At 44.9% G+C, this 22,775-nt stretch overlaps 1 protein-coding gene across 1 annotated transcript in view; it reads right to left on the bottom strand.

The window, feature by feature from the left end:
- Window positions 1-3,293: 3,293 nt before the first annotated feature.
- Window positions 3,294-22,775, bottom strand: part of esamb (endothelial cell adhesion molecule b) — a 51,758-nt gene continuing 32,276 nt past the window's right edge. The window contains exons 2-9 of the mRNA XM_064301963.1: window positions 14,315-14,460; window positions 12,752-12,953; window positions 12,478-12,633; window positions 10,468-10,512; window positions 8,371-8,493; window positions 7,289-7,418; window positions 6,406-6,549; window positions 3,294-6,332 (exon numbers count right to left, since the gene is read on the bottom strand). Of these exons, the coding sequence (XP_064158033.1) occupies window positions 5,999-6,332; window positions 6,406-6,549; window positions 7,289-7,418; window positions 8,371-8,493; window positions 10,468-10,512; window positions 12,478-12,633; window positions 12,752-12,953; window positions 14,315-14,460 (1,280 nt within the window). The 3' untranslated portion in view covers window positions 3,294-5,998. The remainder of the gene's footprint in view (window positions 6,333-6,405; window positions 6,550-7,288; window positions 7,419-8,370; window positions 8,494-10,467; window positions 10,513-12,477; window positions 12,634-12,751; window positions 12,954-14,314; window positions 14,461-22,775) is intronic.

Raw genomic sequence — 22,775 nt, 5'->3', positions numbered from 1 at the left:
AGCATGAAATTTGTACTTTTTTCGGTAATACATACTTTTTTTGTCTACATTGACACCTGTCTGCTTGAAGTACAGAAGACCAACTGCCCATGGCTTTTGTGCATCATAAAAAATCACATCACACAACATATATGGAGGATATGATTGGATTACTGCACTAAAGACCAAGGTCCCCAGCCACAGGCAGCACTGTAATCACATTATGACATGAGCTCCAGGGTGATACAGTATGTTCATGTCCTCTCTCTCTGTCTGCAACCACGCACTGCATTTCTCCAGCACAATGACTGCACGGCTCAAACATCCTTCAAAAAAAGAAAAAGGCTTAAGATGAACACCACTGGGTTAAGCTGGCACAGCACCAGAGACCGCAGCTATAGCGAGGAGCTCACCCTCGGCGTTCAGTATGAGGGACAGCCATTTAAAGATGGCAGGGAGCCACGCCTTAAGTGTGTGTGCTGCACAGGGCTGGAAGCACAGGGCTGGAAGCACTGAGCTTCGCAGTGTTTGCTCAACTGCAGACTGTGAGCGTATTCTTTCTTTGTTTTCTTTCTTGGGTTCAGTGGAATGCTGCCATTTTACCATGTTTCCAGTTATTTCCTGAAAGTGTGTAGATGTTTTCTTAAACATATAAAGACTGCATTTACACACAGCTCATGTCAACAACAAAAAATAACATTAAAATAAACAAAAAAATCTGAATTCTTATTCTGAAAAACCACAGGAGCCCTTGTGTGTTTGTATTAATTTAGAAAACCCTAAAAAATTGAAGCATCCTTCCCTCTCTCTTCAAGATAACCTTATAAGGAAAACTTAGTTAGTTTGTGTGTTTGCTCTTAGAGGTCGCATCATTCTGGTGATAATCTCCTGTTTGTGATTTTGAATTAGATCCTTCAGACACCCCGACTGACACGCTGAGTAAAACTGCCAGCTGGTTATACTGCCTGTAATACCGATGTGTTTTATCGCGTGGGTCTCCTTGACGACGCACCGGGTGAAAGTGTCTGTGAGCTGGCAGTGCTGTTTGTGATGCGGTACTTTATCATGTAGGCCTCTGAAATGACACGGCGACTGAATCTGTGTGCGAGCTGGCAGCAGGGCCCTGGGTGGTCTCGCGTACCCCCCCCCCCCATGTTGCCCAGCGACAGCGGCGGCACTCTTCCCTCTGCCCCAGGAGCAGGTGGCCCTGAGGGGGGCACAACAGAGACACACATGCCTGACCTCAGCATAAACATTCACTGCAAGCCATGTACTCACTTAGGAAATAAGACGCTCTAAACCAGGCGCACCACCAGGGATTTTGGGCCCCATGAAAAGATCTCACATTGGGCCCCCACCACACCAAGCCGCCACATCGCTACCCAATTACTGTAATCACACCTCCAGAACATAAGGATCAACCCTTTTAAACTTTAAATAACTCTACATTAGCAGTTCTCTTGTAGTCCGGTACTTAGCGACCAATATTTTCTATTATGAATTTTATAAACAAGTGAAAATTTCATATTTCACATTGAAAATAAAAAATACTTGGCTCCCCAAAAGTTTATCCTAAAAGTAGCCCAACTTCATGGCTACAGCAGTATTAAAAATAATGTTCCATGCATTTATTTATTAAATTTTCTTTGAGAAAACGCAATGGAAATCATTGAAACTCCAGTGGAGAGCATAATGTATCAATGGATTTTGCAGAGGAAGTTAGTCATAACAAAGAGATGTGCCAGATATAGTAGTGCTAGTACTAATGTGAATGCCAATGCAATACTGAATACAACGATAATCTCTGGTATGACGCTGGAGGTGACAGAGCCAGCCGAAGATACTGTACAAAAACACAGGTGTTGTAAGGTTGGGGCTGGCGAGCAACATCAGAAGCGGACAATAAAACGGGGAGTCTAAAAGCTGACTGCGAACAGCAGTCAACCACTAAGCGAGGTAGGAGAAAGGAAAAAGGGGAATAAACCCTGGCAAAAGGCCAAACAAAAGGCAATCCTCAAAAACAGGATGAAAGTCTCTTGACTGAGAACCAAAAACAACACACACCTAGGTAAGGAAGATCTCTCAGCTCAAGCCTGAGACTAGCTGGAGATAACTCTATCCACAATATCCTTCTATGAAAAGTGACAACTCTCAAGTGCCCCGGTTGCTACGTGTTTAGCTCCCATACCGGATAGCCATCGAGTAAGTCACATCTAGCGCTCGAAATACCCAGAGCATTACCGGCTGCTTGTACAATGCAAGAGCACCGAGCAGAGGGAGTGAGGTCCCTATAAAGGGTAGACTCCAGGTGGACCGAATCAGCAATTAGCAGGGAATGAGAGAGCAAGGAGAATGTCCTCTGCCGCCACCCAGTGGCAGCACCACCGCAAGCACAGGCACATTACAGGTGTGTCCTCATACGAAATAAAGCAAAGCAACCAGGGGAGACATGCACCGATGCTGTGAATGTATCCTATTATTATAAATATAATAATAATTATTATTATTATTTTGATCATAAATACATTCTGGCAGCATTCTTTGTGTTGTCTCCCCTCTCCCACTCCAATTTGAAATATCCAATTGTGTGTGCGTGCATGCATGTGTGTTGTGCTGTTAATATATTTTTAGCTCAAATAATAATTATAAATATAATAGGGTGCCCTTGCTGTAATAAAAATGTCATGCATATTCTGGATAATTTTGATCATAGCCTACATATTTATATTTTGGCATACATTTGCTATGTTTAATTCATGTTAAACTGAAAATACAGCTGGTTGCACAGCAAATCCTCATTTAAAGCATTATATTAACATGAATTGTTAAAAGAATATAAATTATGTAGCAGCTACAACAATCAATATCGTATACTGACTGACAATAAACTAAGCTTTGATAAACCCTTAAAAGAGACATTGTTGATTGCATGAATGCATCACTGAACAAAAGCATCACTGAAAATGAATACAAGACAGTTTTATACCGTTTTCATATTAATTCACATTAGGTCATTTTGAAAGTGATAGAGTAAGTTGTCCAAGGTAATGAACTTTGGAAATTCGGCAAGTTCTAGATTAGACATGAAGTAGTTTACAGCAGAAGCCGGCAGAGGCACTTGAAATGTAAACTGGTACTGGTTTCCGGACCTCATTTCGTCTTCAGTTCTGCCACCCTGTGGATATACCTGGTATTAAACTGGTTCTGCTTTCCGGACCTCATTTCCTCTTCAGTGCTGCCACCCTGTGGATATACCTAGAATTACTAGGCAGTGACGAAAGAAAAGTCTGCAATTCAAAACATTTGTAGACTAATAATATTTACAATACATTTTATTGAATAATTATAATAATGGCAATACAAAAACAACATACAAAGTATCACCAAACCTTCTTCAAATGCCATAAACATAAAAGTATGTAGCCACTGCATGTGATCACGTCAGCGGTATCAGGACATCAATAATAATCACATGATGTTGGCAGGACATTTTCGTATATCCAGGAATAGTAAGTTTAAAAAGGCATTAACTGTTGATAACGTCATAGTTAAAATGGTACTTGTTTACAGAAATGGGTCAATTCAGATCTCCCAGCATTAAACATTAATATCTTATGATTTCAAAAAGAAAATTCCCCTACATTTCAAAGAAACAGGGAAATATTTTCTTGATTTTTTTTTTCTACCCAATAACCCACATACACGCAGAGTACAACTTAAAAATACACAAGAAAATATTCCCAATTTTCATTAAGGTATCTAGTATTGACAGAAGAGACCTGCCTAACTTGCAACGTTCATTACGCATTTTAACAAAGCTAGGGGCATTCTGTTTTGATATTCTCTGGTATTACACAGGAGAAAAATTATTTAGCATTTATGCAGCTATCTGAAGATGAAATGGCTTCATTAGCCACAACATAAAAACAGGCTGTGGACTTTTCTCATCTCTCCAGAAATCTGCCCCGGTTAACTCTAAAATCCTGCAATCAAATGGAAATGTCCTGACAGAAACCAGACAGACTTACAGGATATTATTTGTATCCCTATTATAAGGGAACAAAAAATGGGACTGAATCATAATAATAATCAATGTGGAATATCGCAGGAAATGTGAAAAACTCTACACCTTCTTAATATTAGGGCACAGTGTAAATTTATCAAACTGGCCTGCTCAGAAAACTTTACGTGCTGTAAGTTAGAGATGTTTCTCCAAATCCTTCTCTTTATTCTATATTCTATAATGGTTTCAAACTTGACTACGCTAGCTGGGACAGTGAAAAAACAAAACTGCATGGAGCTCTGGTTCATTTTAAAACGGGAACCCAATGGTCATCTGATTAAGCCAGAATGTCCTCTGGCACTCCTGTCTTGTATGGGACATAAAAGGCATTTGTTTTACCTGTAAAAAATAATATATTTAACATGGATAAATAATACTCTCTTTAAAAGTGCAATTATTGGGTTTGCTAACAAAGTATATAAGCTAATTATTGACTTATATCTTCTGTGATCTATATTATGTAGCATGTACCAGTAACTCATTTATGCTGAAAGAAATATGCAGTACACAGTATATCCATAAATAGGCAGCATATGCATAGTGTGGCTATAGCCATGCAGCATGTACTATATCTGAATACACAATGATGTCAGTGTTCCTAAAAGTTTAGTAGCTAAATAAAATTTGGTTAAAAAAAAGAAAAAGAAGATATTTCAGTTACATTTGCCATATTATTAAACCAAGGCGAATAGCTGAATATACGATTTTTCATACTGTCAGTCTCCAAATCTCCGGCAACCAAGCAGAGAAAAGAGTGGTGAGCTCTGGCGAGCTTGATCTCCTTTGGCATGGCCGGGCTTGGAGGAAGTGAAATGTGACGTGTATCTGATCGCGGTCTAATTAGCGAGCGTTTGAGACTCGTGTGACGCACACGCCCTCCCTCCTTCAGGTTTTCGGCAGAGAAAAAACCAGCGCGTCCCCCGCATGTGCTGTGACTGAGGCTCCTACACAAACACACCCACGAGGTGTTGTCCTTAGCTACACGAAACTCATACTGTTAATGTTGAACTTATAAAAATATCAAATACACCACCTGATTAATTTTTAACAGCTCAAGATTTGAGCAGCAGCTCTGTTGTGATGAGAGGTCGGGGGCTAGAATGTGGGCACCAGCTTCGAGTTTCAAGTGGCATTTTCTCATTTAAAAATCACTCTTTCCCAATAAAACGACACCATATTTAGCGTTCATCAGCGTCACGCTAACCCTTGGTGGAGAGTCGTCTAGGCTACATACAAATAATCTGGAACAGAACATGGCCAATTAAACCTGAGAGTGAGAATCAAACTTTCGTTTCGTTTCAGCATCTTGCTCAGTCTTCAGAAACTATTGGGACAGAGTAGTTTCAGAACAGGTTCTAACACCAATGCCACTTGTCCTGTACACTGACTCACAGAAATGGAACTGAACAAATGGTAGCTTCTCCGTTTCTTACGCTATATTTTTTCCTCATTTTAGTAATGACCGAACCCAAATTTTAACAAGGACCAAAAAATGATTTGAATGAGATGGTTCAGAGGTGAGGACATTGTATGCTGCAGTGTTGATCAGTAAAAGGCATTCCTTTCTCAACCCTATATGAGCCACTCCAGTAGTTTATAAAACCAGCACTGGAATTCAGCTTGTAAAAAAAACAACAACAAAAATGATACATTTTGTAAAAAGATACTGCAGAACAGTATTAAATATTTATACATTTTAGTATATCTTGAATATATTAAAAAAGCAAACTATACAAACCATATAATTTTGTATATTCTTCAGTAAAGTAAATGACATAATTGTGACATTGCTTTATGGTCTTACGGAACTTTAAGAGTGTACTTCTGGTTTTATTCACTCAATAATTTTTTTTAATATTCCGGTCAGCATGAAAAATTCTTAAAATGTTTTTTTTGTTATGTCCTTCAGTGTTTTGGTTCTGTACAGTTAGTTTACCGGATAGGTTTACCGGTGCTCTACACCAGAGAGCCCGCCTGGTTCTGGGCGGGCACCATGACAGGCACCGCCCCCATGCGGGAGAGATTGGACGCGGTGACGCCGACGGGGACGGGGGCGGGGCGATGGGCCGGGGGCTGGGCCTGGGGCCCCTCAGTTCTGTGCAGAGAGCTGCTGCTGGGGCTCAGGGACCCCCGGGACGTGGAGCCCGGGGCGTGGTACCCGGGGAGGCCCTGCAGGGGGTTCTGCTCCCCTGGCCGGACCTGGGATAGGCGTGGCCGCTCACTGCTGCCCGGTTGCCGTAGGTGATTGAGGCGGTCAGAGACCGGTGCGTGGGGAAGTCGGTTGTGCTGACTGGTGGTTGTGGTATGTCTGCGTATGGTGGTGTGTTGTGCTGCGTAGTCGTTTGTGGTGGTGGTTGTGCTGCTGGTGGTTCTGGTGATGGTGTCGTTGGAGATCCTGTGGGGGCGGGCTGGTGGCGATGGATGACAGCGTGCCGTTTTTGGAGACAATGTCGGAGCCCGTGCCGCCCTTTGCCCACGATACTCGTTTGGGAGCCTGAGCATCCTCTCTGTAACAGACCGTCAGTGTAAACAGTCACGCCACATCCTTTCTGTAACAGACTGCTAATTATAACAGTCACATCACATCCTCTCTGTAACAGACCGTTAGTTTAAACAGTCACACCACCTCCTTTCTGTAACAGACTGTTAATTATAACAGTCACACAACATCCTCTCTGTAACAGTGAATCCGCTGAAGTGAATCAGCACTGATGAACAACGAGGGTTCAATAATGTGAATAATGTTCTGACTTAATGTTCAAGCTATGTACATAGACCAGCACCAAAACATCAGATCAAAACATCCTGCATAATATGGTACAATAACTGTCACATTTGTGAACAACAGGAGTAGGGGGTTATTAAAATATAAAAGGTGAATTCATCTCAGTCTGTGCAAATGGTGGTGAAAAATGATATCATTTCCTTATCAGGCTACTGGCCCAGGTGGCCAGGAACACACGGGGGCTTAGAGGCAAAGCAGGCATTAGCGTGGGCAGCCACGCGATCCCTGATGGGCAGCACAGTCATTATCCTAATCTATTTTTTGGGTCTTATTTTCTTTGGGATTGATAGCCCCATTGGCACGGACCGGATAAGACACACAAACACACGCGCACAGATGTGCCCACAACACGCAAGCAGGGATAAGATAAGACAGGCTCTGACCCACTCTGAACTGCCCCCCCTTCAAAAAACCCCTGTTACTTGTCTCCAAATCTGGGATAAATAATCATGGAATCTCACTTGATGTCGTTGGACATGTCCTCCTCCGTGTCCTTCTTCCTCCTCAGGATGAAGACGAGGAATAGCACGATGGCCACGAAGCCCACCACAGACCCCACCGTGGCACCGGCGATCACGCCCGCGTTGATCGCTGAGTGGGGGGGGGGGGGTGACACGGGTAAGGACACAGTCACTCAGAGGGAACAAAACTGATGATAATCTTGCAAAAGCACCGCACTGAGTCTTCGTGTTTTAGCAGGTCATAAAATAATATTACATCGAGGGTTCCCAGCGAAATCTGGTTTACACTTTTCCTGACTTTTCCATGAATTTTTAATAGCTAATATATGAATTTTTGAGTTTCTTGATGAAATTAGAGAAATTCAGATGAAACTAGGTCACACTGAAGATGGAAGTGGAATAGGTTTTAGACATGCAATTCTTTCATAGTATTCTGTGTCTGCACTGACGAACAACTTATCAATAAACCAACGAGCAGACCATATATCAACAAATGACAGCCTGTTTGTAGGCATAAGGTAAGACACAGAGCCTAGAGTGTACATACACATAATTGGCGTGGTACAGGTTTTTTCCTACAGGGATTTACATCTCTGGACATATGGCGTACATGCGTGTGTATGACACAGACAGCATACATACATGCGTGTGTATGACACAGACAGCATACATACATGCGTGTGTATGACACAGACAGCATACATACACGTGTGTGTATGACACAGACAGCATACGTGTGTGTGTATGACACAGACAGGATACATACATGCGTGTGTATGACACAGACAGCATACATACACGCGTGTATATGACACAGACAGCATACATACACGCGTGTGTATGACACAGACAGCATACATACACGCGTGTGTATGACACAGACAGCATACATACACGTGTGTGTATGACACAGACAGCATATATACATGCGTGTGTATGACACAGACAGCATACGTGTGTGTGTATGACATAGGCAGCATACATACATGCGTGTGTATGACACAGACAGCATATATACATGCGTGTGTATGACACAGACAGCATACGTACACGCGTGTGTATGACACAGACAGCATACGTACACGCAGAGACTTCCAGGTTGATGAAGCAGCTCTCCGAGCCGGCTGTGTTGCTGGCCCTGCACACGTACTTCCCCGACATGTTCTTAGTGAGGTTACTCAGCCGCAAGGTGCCCAGCTTCTCATCTGCAAGAGGAGACACGAGTTACACATGACAAACCCCTGCCACATAAAGATACATAATCATACCTATCATAAACTCACCTAAAGGACATGGTTATACACTAAACTACTCATATATTTCCCTTAAGAACACACTGTACTGCACCACACCACCCTATCATATAGCCTACTCATCTAAACGACACACAGAATTATACAGGAAACTCTTCACTTCAAATTCACATTTACCCATTCAATTGCAATTCAGTTAAACATCTAAGTACCTAATGTGAATACAACCACATACTGTATAACTGGTATTCAAAGGGTCCCAAAAAATAAGTGTAATTCTGCAACTACAGAATGCGCAACGGTTGATTTTTTTGTGTAATTAGCCTGCATAAAGATGTGTAGTTGATTTGCCATTAGATTTCAAGTTGGGGTAAAGTGAAGGCATTCAATTACAGTAAGCTGAGTGGAATTTAGAATGTGGATGAGGAGGAAGGTCTTTAGGACAAAGACATTTTTATTCTTGATTTGGCTCTATACTCCACAATTCAAAATCCAAATTAAGGTAAGGTAAATTCTTGGATTAAAGACAAATCATGTCATCACATTTTAAAAAGGTGGACAGTGATTCATTGTTTTCATTTCACCAGACTGAAAAGTGTTATTTTTGTACGGTTACTTTGATGAGAAATGGATTATGCAAAATTCATTACAAAAGAAAGTATTTAATCAAACCTGGTCTCAATACAATATCAGCGTTTCAGATCATGGCTGGAGTTTTTCAGGGAATTGTTACAGACACAAGAAACGTAAAGACAGCTCGTGAAACTGCTCTGATGGGAAGCAAGCACAGCTCACACACAGATCAGCTCCATACAGGAGCAGAATTACACAGAGTAAGGACAGAGCACCCGGTATCAGTGTCACTGATACCTTCCCAAGGGACACAAGCAATCCTGTTGTTCGAAACAAGAGCCACTCAGGTGGCACATTACGTTCCAAAGGCTGCCATTGGCTCGCACAGGGCAGCTCTGATTGGATAGTCTCCTGTTCTGCGGTCAGCCTAATACTGCTTGGACAGCAGTGTGAGACTGGACTGTGTGCAATGGACTGGATTTTGTGTGAGAATGCAAGACCACCCTTAAGAGCCTCAGTTACAGCAAAATCCAGCTCCTACTGAAATCCAGCCACTTCCTGCTTGCTAAGCTGTAGCAAAAAGAGAGTGCGGATCATGTGGATTCACTTAATCTGCTGCATTTACAAACTTTCATAATATGTCCGATGTCCAGACCAAGCCCACAGCAAAAACAGAACTTCATTTCAAACATTGGGTCAACCATTTTGTAAGGCTTGAGTGTGGCGTCTGTGAGAAGAGCAAGTAGGGAGTTTTCTCTTCTCACAGAATGGCCTTTCCAGACCTAGGTCAAATACGTATTTGTTTTCAATTCAAATACTTTTCTATGCTTTACTGATCTTGTCTGATGAGTTCGAACCAATGAAATACTCTCAAAAAGTGAAAACCCTGCCTTCTGGTCATATTGGAAGGCTCAATTTCACCAGGCAAGATCAACAGAGCACAGAAAAAAGTATTTGAATCCAAAACAAATACGTATTTGACCCAGGTCTGGGCCTTTCTCCTCCCCTTTGGAAAGGGAAATGGCTCCAGTGACTTTCCACAACACATGCTGCGCAGAAGAGCTAGTGCCAATCAGAGTAAAGGTGCATCTCTCACTGATCACAGCCTGTGGCGTGTAACTGGGAACAGCTAATGTGGTGCTAACCTGAAGACACTATCACACCAGCCAATCATGTCCCAGTGCTGTGGACTCCCAGTCATAACTCACTGCCAGCAAAAGACAGACTCAAGGATGTCAAACTAAAGCTTGTCTAGTAATTTTACTTTGCTACACATGCTAGGGATAAGGTTTAGTCTGTCTCTAAAAGGGTATGGGACTGGGTTCTAGGGATTGGGGGTTTTCAGTCCCTTACCCAAATACCCCAGAACAATTAGGGGCTGAGGACAGACTCTCCACTCTGTGAGCACACAGGAGAAAAGAGTGACAGATACACAGCTAATCAGAAATGGACACAGAGAAGTGGGAGGGTCAAGCTCAGGACAGAAACAATGGCATTGGTTGGACTGGCAGCAGACATAGGCTTCCCCTCATTTGTCTCTCCTCTGCTAAATCCATGGTGCCTTATGGTGCTACAAGTTTAAAAATGTGGTGTGTAAAAAGCCAGATTTAAGGGAACCCCTGCTAGGGAATATTCTCGTAATGCAAAGGAATTTTTTTTCCCACTGGATAGACACTTAACATTTATAATACAGCAATGCAATTCTCAGCTTCAGGAAGCAAGCAGCGTATTATAAAGGCGTAAGTATCTAACTACTACTATCACTACTATAATTACTATAATACACTATAAGAAACAATTATTGACTACTACATCTACACTACTGTAAAAGAGTGTCACTATGATGCACACCATCATATAATTTTACCTTTGTTAATTAAAAAAAAATGAATTGCTCTTTCCCCAGTTCAACATGAAGGTTCTTTGTGAATACATATGACCCCCCCCTTTTTAGGAAGCCTTAAAGGGTAGTCATGGCAACAAACGACTAAGTTATTGTACAGTTCTACACTTTCTATACTTAGTACAGACATTACCATAGGGAGACTTATTACTGCACCACACATGAACTTGCAATTATTGGCAGATTTTATTCAGGAGATGCCCAAAGAGCTATTTGAGCTCTGTTGTACAGGAGATCCTATAAGCGCTATTTGAGCTCTGTTGTACAGGATATCCTGTAAGCACTATTTGAGCTCTGTAGTACAGGAGATCCTGTAAGCACTATTTGAGCTCTGTAGTACAGGAGATCCTGTAAGCGCTATTTGAGCTCTGTTGTACAGGAGATCCTGTAAGCACTATTTGAGCTCTGTAGTACAGGAGATCCTGTAAGCGCTATTTGAGCTCTGTAGTACAGGAGATCCAGTAAGCACTATTTGAGCTCTGTAGTACAGGAGATCCAGTAAGCACTATTTGAGCTCTGTAGTACAGGAGATCCAGTAAGCACTATTTGAGCTCTGTTGTACAGGAGATCCTGTAAGCGCTATTTGAGCTCTGTAGTACAGGAGATCCTGTAAATGCTATTTTAGGTCTGTTTACAGGAGATCCTGTAAATGCTATTTGAGCTCTGTTGTAAGGAGATCCTGTAAGCACTATTTGAGCTCTGTAGTACAGGAGATCCTGTAAGCACTATTTGAGCTCTGTTGTACAGGAGATCCTGTAAGCGCTATTTGAGCTCTGTAGTACAGGAGATCCTGTAAGCACTATTTGAGCTCTGTTGTACAGGAGATCCTGTAAATGCTATTTTAGGTCTGTTTACAGGAGATCCTGTAAATGCTATTTGAGCTCTGTTGTAAGGAGATCCTGTAAGCACTATTTGAGCTCTGTTGTACAGGAGATCCAGTAAGCACTATTTGAGCTCTGTAGTACAGGATATCCTGTAAGCACTATTTGAGCTCTGTTGTACAGGAGATCCTGTAAGCGCTATTTGAGCTCTGTTGTACAGGAGGTCCTGTAAATGCTATTTTAGGTCTGTTTACAGGAGATCCTGTAAGCGCTATTTGAGCTGTGTTGTACAGGAGGTCCTGTAAATGCTATTTTAGGTCTGTTTACAGGAGATCCTGTAAGCGCTATTTGAGCTGTGTTGTACAGGAGGTCCTGTAAATGCTATTTTAGGTCTGTTTACAGGAGATCCTGTAAGCGCTATTTGAGCTTTGTTGTACAGGAGATCCTATAAGCGCTATTTGAGCTCTGTTGTACAGGAGATCCTATAAGCGCTATTTGAGCTCTGTAGTACAGGAGATCCTGTAAGCGCTATTTGAGCTCTGTAGTACAGGAGATCCTGTAAGCGCTATTTGAACTGTGTTGTACAGGCGCAGGTGAAAGCACGGGGGGTTGCTGGGGGGTAAACGGGGCGATACTCACTCTGCATGGGGGAGAAGAACACCTCAGACAGGGGCGCGCTCTTGGTCCACTTGTACTGAGGGACGGGTTTGCCGGCGCTGGACCGGCAGCTGAGCGTGACGTTCCCCCTGAGGACCGGCTGTCCCGTCATCTCGCACACGGGGACCGACGGCGGCACTGCGGGCGGCCCGACACACAGAGAGACCGGCGTTAAACCCGAGCGGCAACGCGACGCGACGGCAAGAACCGAACCGCCGCCGACGAGAGAGCGAGAGAGAGAGAGAGCGCGCCGTACCCTTAACGCTGAGGCGGAGCTCCCCGGACAGGCCCGGCGCCCCGGGGATGATGACGTTGCACAGGTAGCGGCCCGAGTCGGCCTCCTGCGTGTGGTTGATGAAGATGGACAGGTTGGTGGAGGGCATGGTGAGCGAGAAGCCCACGCGCTTCCGGAACTCGGGGCTGCCGATCCCGATCTGGCCCGAGGAGTACGATATCACCTACGCAAAGAGCACAGCCCACAGAAACACCAACATTAACATGGGGGCGGCAATGTAGCACAACGGGTAAGGAACTGGTCTCGTAACCTAAAGGTCACAGGTTCGATTCCAGGGTAGGACACTGCCGTTATACTGTAATGTAATAAATTATAGAGGCCTATTAAATAACGGTGGAAAACAGTCTTGATTTCAGACTCACTGAAACTGCTTTCAGTTAACAGCATGCACAGCAAAGTAGTTTACATGCCCCTCTTCAATGGAATATAAAATCGATTTTGGGATTTACAGGATATTTGTGACACTGATCTTGGTTAAGGAAAATCTAATTTAAAATAATACCAGTTGGGTTGAGAACAAAATGTTATGTATGCACTGACAACTACAGATCTAACATCTTGACAAGTGAATCATAAGGAATCCTTATGATTCCTCTTTGAAGGCCTCCAAAGCAATGCATTTTCCAGATTAACCGTATAACTGAAGTGAACCTTCTTCACAAAGATAATCCTGAAAACGAAGAGCGCAGATGGCAGAGTTGAGGAATCTGCGGCTGACTTTCAGTTTGCCGAGATAAGCTTTCAGGCGACGGCAAGTGAAACTAGAAAGATTATCGTAATCGCAACAAAGGATACACAAAACAGTCCAGACTCCTCAAGCAACACTGAATTCATTGACGTTAGCGCCACTCCTTCGCCCGACCCTACCCATTCTTCGCCGCTGAGACGGTGTGACCCGCGAGGGTTAGCCCTAATCCCTCTGACCCCCAACACTATGCACCTTTCACCTGAATCCTGTGGCCCCCGATCAAAACAAGTCACTCTTACGCCTGGTAAACCGCACACATCTGCTGGCTTGCACTAGGTCTGGGTTAAAGGGGCGAGGTATCTGCAGTCAGTGCTGCGTGGGGCAATCTCTGAGCTGCTGGGGGTTGTTGGGGGGGAGGGGGGGCAACGTCATTTGTGAAGCATTCCCTGGAGGGGTCATTAAGTTAAACATGAGCACTGCACTGCATTGTAGTAGGTGGCATCACAATGGCTGTATCTGCCCACAAACCTGAATTACTTCAATGTAACGATCCGCGCAGCATAATCCATTCATAAAACAAATGAAGTGAGCACTGCATTTCATTCTTAAAACGCACACAGGCAAACGTGTACACACACAAACACACTCACTCTTTGAGTACTTTTATTTATTTTATTATGTTTGTCTACCGTCTGTGTTGTTTCTAAATTGTGTCAAGACGGAGGACTCTACTACACACCAAATCTACCTACGGGTACAAATAAAGTAACCTGAACCTGAACCTGAACACAGTTTTAAATAGTGCAGTCAAGACTGAGGAAAAAAAAGACGCTCACCTGCGTGGAGTCGTTGGCCATGAAGTTCCAGATGACGGTGTTCTTTGAAATTTCAGAGGTGGGGGTGTACCAGGCTTGCAGAACCACCGTCTGTCCCTCGATCACCTCCATGTCCTTGCGTGGAATCTCCACTCTTTGGGAATCACCTACGGGGGGTCAACCGTTAAGCCGCTTCCCCTCAACCCATCTCAGTGTTTAGCATCCGATATCAGACGGATCGTCCTTCACTGCACAGGACATCACACATGTTGTAATCCAGAGCTCACGTACAGAGACTACTGCAAATTAACACTGCCCATGTTCAGATGTAAATGTGTTCAACCCTGTAAGCTTCTACAGGATGATTATTAAAGCCGTGCTGGAACACTTTGGAAAAAATGATCAAACACACAATGCAGAGTGTAGTTAGATTCATGACCAAAAGAAAGGTTCTCACTTACATATTCAGAGTAAGAAGTACTTATTTCTTGTATTAATAAATGCCCTCTAAAGCTGTTCTTACTCATCTTTACATGACATCACTACAGTTAGACGATCTTTTATACTTTAGTGTTCTTAAACAATGGTGTGATTTTCCTCTTTTTGTCATCTTTCCTTTCTAGGGATGAATACAGCTTGGTCTTTATTTCTCTTAATTTATTTATATGTGCATTTATATTTTCCTAATCCCAGCTTGAGAGTGCTCACTGTCATTAAAAATGCTGATATCAAAAGTCTTAGCCTATAAAAGACCAAAAAAGGAACAGACCACAAACAGACAAGGTTAAAAACTACATCTCACAAATCATTATAATACACAGAGTCATATGAAGACTACATCAAGTGTTTCAGTAGTTGTTTCAGTTTTAAATACAAAATAGCTATTCTCTTTGAAGTGGTTGCAAATATTGAAATAAACTGCCAGAAGAAGATGACCTGTGGATTGATTAGCTGACAGAGGTTCCTTGTGCAATAGCGTTTGAAAATAAAACTTCAAAAATACAAGCATATTCAGACAGTTCAGGAAGAAGAGTGAAATGACAGCTGCAGTCTTGAGGAGAGCGCAAACTAGCTAACGGCACGAGACGAAGCGCGCGGCTGCACCTGACTTACACGGCAGAAAGTCGCCTGAGCTACTCAGCTGGAGGTGGATCAACTGATCCCAGCAATCGCCGCCGTCCTGATCAGCCAGCTTGGACGCGAGTCGGCGCCGTCGCGCAACGAAATCGATCCGGCAGCTACCGCGTCCCCGTTTCTCTTTAGTTTTTGGAACGAAACCGAAATTCAGCTCGGAGCGCCACCGAGAGCGCAGTTGTGCGTCCCTGCGAAGTCCGGGCACGGCATGTCGTTTCAGGCTTACGGTCGTGGTGATGGGAGTCTTTTCCTTATTAACCCTGAGAGCGAGTGACCCCGGTCGCTACGGTGGCTCTTGTTTAATTTCTGCGGTGAAGCCGGTAAGTTAAGTCCCACGAACCAACTAATCCTTCAACAATCTCTTTGTACAATCCTTCAACCCATTCCCTGGCATCACGTAAATCAAGCGCTGCTTTCTGTGACTTCATTATGCAATGCAGGGTAACTTTGACATGTATCCGTTTGGCTGGAGTGTCTGGGCCCCTGTCTTTATAAGCTGTATTACTGAGACTATGAGCCCCTACCAACACCCAGACTGAAATATGACTGAACAGCAGGACCAGAAAATTTACTGAACTTTCCTGGAAGTCAATAAGCCTTAATTTGGTTTTTAAATCTGTGGTGCCTGGGGCGGGGGACGTGGAAAGTGGGGGTTAGGAGTATAGAGTAACGGGAGCAGTGCCACCGTCAGATGGGGACAAACGGGTACGTTGCCCCGGGCCCTGGAAGAGAGGGGGACCAAATGGTCTGTGAACCTGTGGTAAATATTATTGTCCCGGGTCTGGGAATAATATAATAATATCATTTTGTCCCAGATCTGGGAATAATATAATAATATCATTTTGTCCCAGATCTGGGAATAATATAATAATATCATTTTGTCCCAGGCTCAGGGATTTCACCCAGCAGCCCTGAGGGGAGTACGGAGGACATGAGGGGCCTGAGGGGCTCAGAGGAGAGGGCCTGGCTGGCTCTGCCGTGCTCCTGACTCTCCCATGATAACCCGCAGTCTCAGGTTTTATCCCTGGTACCGTGTCATCTCTTCATTGTTTATTAAATCAAGGAAAATCTTCCCTAATCCCTCAGATCTGGCCTGCCTCCATCTGTGCCACAGCAGACAGCTCAGAGAGAGAGAGAGAGAGAGAGAGAGAGAGAGAGAGAGTGCTGCTGGAATGTGTTTGGGGGATCTGTCCCTGTGCTCCCCCCCCTTCCCCTCAGCCCCAAAGCAGACACCCACAGCCATTGCACACACAGGAGACCTTGTGAAGGAGACCTTGTGCAGGAGACCTTGTGCAGGAGACCCTGTGCAGGAGACCTTGTGCAGGAGACCCTGTGCCTTGTTTCCTTAAACAGAACCAACTAGAAGGCTTATTTTCCCCTGCTGACATTACTCCAATAAAATATGAAAAGCCCATAATTCATGCGCTATCCTACCTACCATCAGTAGAATGCATTATAAATTAATCTTGTAGGATGCTTAATCACCTCCATCCCATACATACTGTAAGTCACAACAGTGCACTTCTCTGCATCTACTTGTACTGCATTTAAGAAGTCATCTGAAGAAATGAATCAATGCAAATCAAAGCCTTGGATCATATAATCTATTATGAAGTGTTTTTATCCTTATCTGAGAATATGCACAGGCATACTTCAACTGCAGGGGAATGTTCTCTTTAAATATTTAGAGTTGTCACTTCATAATAACACACCCCTCTCCCTACCCCCAATGCTGGGCAGCGGCTTAGCATGCAGTACATTCACAAAATTAAAAATCCATAGCCCAAATGAATGCATTACCCTTAACTGTCGAGAGGGGGCAGCAAACCTATAGGAGTCACGTAAATAAAGTGCCGGTCATTTGACGTACATATCAACAAGAACTGTAAAATTGACCTGGGACTGCCATGGCTGCCTGACCCTCGTTTCTGTGACTGCCTGCTATTCCAAGCTTAAATAACTTTCAAACCAATCCTCCCCCCCAAATATTTTGATACAAGTTAAGTGTGGCTTTTATAGCTGGGAGCCTCACAGCTCATCCAGGAAACGATAAAGCACCAGACTGCTAGAAACATCTGCGTTTTAAATGAACACACAATAACAATGGGAGCAGTAAAAACTGAACAATCGCCACGGCTGTAGACGTGCCACTGTGGTGAAGGCTTTGTAAAGTCCCACTGGCCTTAAGCCCAGAATCTGCCTCTCCAGCAACACCTTAGTGACCAATAAACCGGCAAGCAACCGCTACAAGCTCGAGGTCTCTCTCTCTCTCTCTCTCTCTCTCTCTCCCTCTCTCTGTCCCTCTCCCTCTCCCTCTCCCTCTCCCTCTCCCTCTCCCTCTCCCTCTCTCTCTCCCTCTCTCTCTCTCTCTCTCAAATAATCTTTCTCCTCACGTATACAGCAGTCACCCTTACGGGCTCCTTCTGATAATGGCTTTCTTCAGGCAATCTGCCCCGGCCCTCAGCACACCTTAAAATAACCGCTAAATCCCGCCCAGCAGCACCGATGGCCTCTGTGAGCAGCCGGCGGAGAAGAATGGGCTGTGGGGGAACCTCCGCCAGGCCCTTGCCACCCACTGAATAGGGCTCATTGTCATGGGAACAGGGGGCATAATTCTTAATTGTTCTGTTTTTTTTTTGCCATTGAAAGTGGTAAGAGCACTCAATAAGGTAAAAATCTGGATTATAAATGATGGTTTTTTACTCTCTTTTTTGGGGTGGGAGGAGTTGATTTTATGGGTTGACTTTCACTTTGGAGTTGGGGTGTGAGGTGGAGAGGGGGCAAAGCTTAAAACAGATGGAATTTAATTAGTGAATATTAAAGAGGGTAGGCTCTCAATTGTATTACATGAGCTTAATCTCTACACCTATTTTCAGCGGTTTTGAGTGCGCGATCACATCAGGGAAGCCATAAATCCCTCTTAAGTTTTCATTGCGCTTAAATGAAGCCTTCTGTGAGAAATAACTGGCAACAATGTCATATACAAGAACACAAGCTGTCTGAACCCTTTCCTCCACCCTTCTCCCAAACACACACACATACACAAACACACTCATACATGCATACACACTGATCCACCCACTTACTCTGACACAGTAAGAGATCACGGGGAGGCGAGGGGGGGCTGTGGGGAGGAGGTTCAGAGCTGATATGTTTCAATGCATTAATGAAAGTGGATTGAACACCTTCTTAACATTTAAGCAACCATCAGCATAATGGCACCATGTGCAAGCTCCCAGGCCAAGCTCTGCTGCTTACGTGTCTATGTATGTGTGTGTGGAGGGGGGGGGGTGAGGCGCTTTACAAGCAGGCTACATTGCCTGCCCATTCTCTCAGCTGCCCACGGCGATGGAGGGAGAAGATATTCGTCGCCCCAATCTAATCTGGATGGGAAATATTAATCCGCGCACACAAGCAGATGGACTAGACTTAAATAATACATTAAGGATAATCTCCGTGAGCGGCCATGCTGCTCATTACGGAGTTCATTGGGAAGGGGGGGGTTTGGGAGGTGGGAATAAAAAGTGGCCTTCCATATGCTGCCTCTGGCCCAGCCTGTAATAACATTAACATCTACAATATGGAAACCGGATATTGGGAGAGTCATTCAGCTGTCGACTGTGGGCAGCAGTTCCATAGGGCAACGGGCAAATGGCAACTGCGTCGCCCAGGGTATGGAAGGGTTCAGTCAGTTAGGGGTCTGGGTTTCATTGCTCTCTAGCGACCCCTGCTGATCGATCTGGCACAGGTGGACTGCATGTTAAAGGCTTGTATGAAGGGTCTTCCTCTGACTCCACTCTATGCAAGCTTAGCTGTAGTCTGTGATGTGAAAAGAAGCAGCTGGTGACATCACGTGTTTTGGACGTCTACACTCCCCAGAATCGGCAGTGGGGTGTGTGCACGAACACGGCTGCGATTGCAGATCATTGGACGTTCCCAATTACAGGAGTAATTGGATATGTAAAAGCCCCACGTTGGGCACCAAATTTATGAAAAATATAAATGAAAAAACTGTAAAAAAAAAAAAAAAAAACTAATTCAATTAAAAAGGTATATGGGAACCACTTCAATGGTTTTACAAACATCAGTACATCAGCCACCCGCAGTAATTGCTAAATGGACTGCATTTATATAGCGCTTTTATTCAAAGCTTTACAGTTGATGCCTCTCATTCACCCATTCACAGGCTGCCATACAAGGAGCAATTAGGGGTTAGGTGTCTTGCTCAGGGACACTTTGACACGCCCAGGGTGGGGGGATCGAACCGGCAACCCTCCAACTACCAGACAAACGCTCTTACCTCCTGAGCTATGTCGCCCTGTTAGTGGAGCAGACAACCGGGGCTGACTCATACCGAAGGTCATGGGAACAACTACAAAACACAGGCCCGATAAGCAGTACCTTATCGGACCTGTGTTTAGTAGTTGTTCCAATGACCTTCGGTATGCACTTATTTTTACGTTGCTTTGGATAAAAGCGTCTGATAAGTAAATGTCATGTAATGTAATGGGAAGAGATGTGGCAGAGGAGTGATGTAAGCACGAGAAACAAAGACAAGAGAGTGAAAGACTGTCATAGGAATTAGGAAACAGATCCCATTGATGACACGCCAAAACACTGGGAGGACTAAAAACTCAGAAAATGCAGTTATCTTCACCAACGACAGCTTGGGGGAATTCAGCTGTTCGGTAAAATGAACTTTCCAACTCTCGTGAATCAGACGTAAGGACACATAAGTAATCACTTCAAGGTGATACATTCCTGGCCCCAGTGTTTTCTTTAAGATTAAAGCAGCAGGAAAATATTACTTCATTAATCACTATACGGACATTTACGACGCCTGCCCTTCCCACCTCCATCCTCCCTCGGGAGATACGTTAGCCTGTAGCATCTGCAGATCTCTCAAGCTGTCCTCTCCTTCAGAGCGACGGAAAGCGCCGGAGCGAAAGCACGTCGGACCGGCCGTCTGAAGGCTCCGCTCCGTAGCGTAGCTGCACGGCAGCGACGAGCAGACGGCAAACACGCTAACCAAATATTTACCATCGGCCCCGCGGCGGCACGGCCGCGGCTGACTTTGGAACCTGGGCTCTGTTTGTTCTGGGCGGCGCGTCCGTGTCCGGTGAAAGCCGACCACACTGACGGCGTAGAGCAACCCCGGCGAGACTCGCCGCCGACGGCCGCGCCGACGCGCAGTTCGAGAGCGCGTCCGCTCCTGTGAGCGACCCCTCGCCAGGAAGGGCCATCAGCGGGAGCGAATGCCGGGAGGAAGAGGGACACGCCAGGAACAGACGCGCGGAGATGAAGGGGACGTGTTCGGGGCGGCTGCTGATTTTCAGGACGGGAGGCCCCGACGGGAGGCCTTTGATGGGGCACTCACTCAATTTGACACTCTTCAAAGGGAGCAGAGGGCTTCATCAGCTAGATGGGCTCAGGCTCGCCATACAGGGGCAGGGGAGGTCGCCGGAGTGAGGGGTACGGAGCCAAAATGGCTTCCGGTATCCAGGAAAACAATAGCCGGCTCTCTTTCTCGTATGGAAAAACCGTGAACCGACCGGCACAGAGCAGCCACCGCCCTCCCTCCCATAAGGCAATTCGGGGATGGACTCAAAAGGAACCATTGACGGCCTTTTCCTTTTGCTCTCCTTCCAGCCAAATACAGCCCAGTAGTTTCCTTCCACCTTTAAGGCATTGCTGAATATATTTATACCATATCCTGGTGGTTTATATATACACACACACACACACACCCACGGTATCCCAGCGGTTTAATTGCGGGGCGAGTGCGGCTCCTTCATCTCCCGGCTCGGTGTCGTTCCTCCGGTGCGGCGCCTACGCCGGCGATGTGGGGGCTGATGAAAGTACCGCGGAGCTCAGCGCCGGGAAGGCGGGAGCGCGAGGTTAATCGAAGCGGTAATTGCTAGGCCGTGCGCGATCTCCCTCTCCCATCCCGTCTCCAGCTCGTTTTCGCTCCTCCGTGGCGCGGTTCCTAATAACCGCTCGCCAAAGCTGAGCCCCGTTCCAGCGTGGGCGGAGGGAGGGGTGCGTGCGGAACGGATCTGCCTCCGCAAACAAACAAACGTGTCCAAACACAACGGTAGCAGGGGCAAAACAAACAGCAGGGCCGGCTGCGGAAGGGAGCGACCTTGCTCTCGCTTGCTTCCAAGAAAGAAGCCACCGTCAGGTGTGCAGCAGATGGAATATGATAGGTCTTGTAACCTGAAGGTCGCAGGTTCGATTCCCTGGTAGGACACTGCTGTTGTACCCTTGAGCAAGTCACTTAACCTGCATTGCTTCAGTATATATCCATATATGTATAATTGGATGCAATGTAAATACTATGTAAAAACAAAACGTTGTGTAAGTCGCTCTGGATAAGAGAGTCTGCTAAATGCCTGTAAGGTAATGTAATATGACAGTTGGAGTGGCAGAATTGTTACAAAGGAAGCTCCACGTATGCCTGTTTAAATACATTAATAATTGTCCTGGCTGACACTGCAAACAAAGCTACATGTTACACTGTATGTGTGCTAAAGTATTGAAAAAATAGGAGCTCCTAACTCCTAGTGCACATAGGTCATGTCTGACACATGACTTTTTTTTTTTAAATGCCAATTTAGAGGACTGCTCTTGGCAACATTTGATATAGAGATAATCCATTCCAACAAAGATACCCATAGAGTCCATGAATGACTGGCCATCTGTTTCCACCCTTAACAAACCAAGCTTCTTTGCCATTGTGGGACAGGAAGTACTTGAGCCCCCCGATAATAAAGAGATTGGAAAGGACTCCAAAATTAGCCAGTGCATTACACAGGAGTGCAGATCAAAGAGTACCGACAGGAGCCTGGACATTCTCTCTCTCGCTCTTTCTCTCTCTCTCTCTCTCTCACACACACACACACAGAAATGCATGTACAGACACACATACACACCTGCATTCGCAGACAGAGACATTATATAAAGACAGAGTCAGATGAGAAGTAAAAAACCTGCTATCAGGTTTACAAAGAAAGCTCATCTGTTAATGCCACTTACTGGGGGGGGGGGTCATCAAAGAAAGAAATCAGTATTTAGAATGTTCCATTACCTAACAATAGACTGGTCTAAACAGCCTCTGCATCCAGACCAGCTGGTCTTTGGAATATCAACGGAAGCACACGGTACCGGAATGCCTGTAGCATTGTATCGAGACACAGCAACGCAACACGTTTCCACATCGCGGAGCTCTGCATTAAATGCCTAGGGCCCAAGGACATGACAGCTGAGGTATCAAACTGCACAATGCCACACGTGCAATGTAATCCCTGCAGCTCCTGGGATTTGCAGTGTATTTACAGACCTGTTCATA

This window comes from Anguilla rostrata, chromosome 12, assembly GCF_018555375.3.
Source record: "Anguilla rostrata isolate EN2019 chromosome 12, ASM1855537v3, whole genome shotgun sequence".
NCBI lineage: Eukaryota > Metazoa > Chordata > Actinopteri > Anguilliformes > Anguillidae > Anguilla > Anguilla rostrata.
The sequence above is the reverse complement of the archived record's forward strand: the minus strand, read 5'-3'. Positions and strand labels throughout refer to the sequence as shown.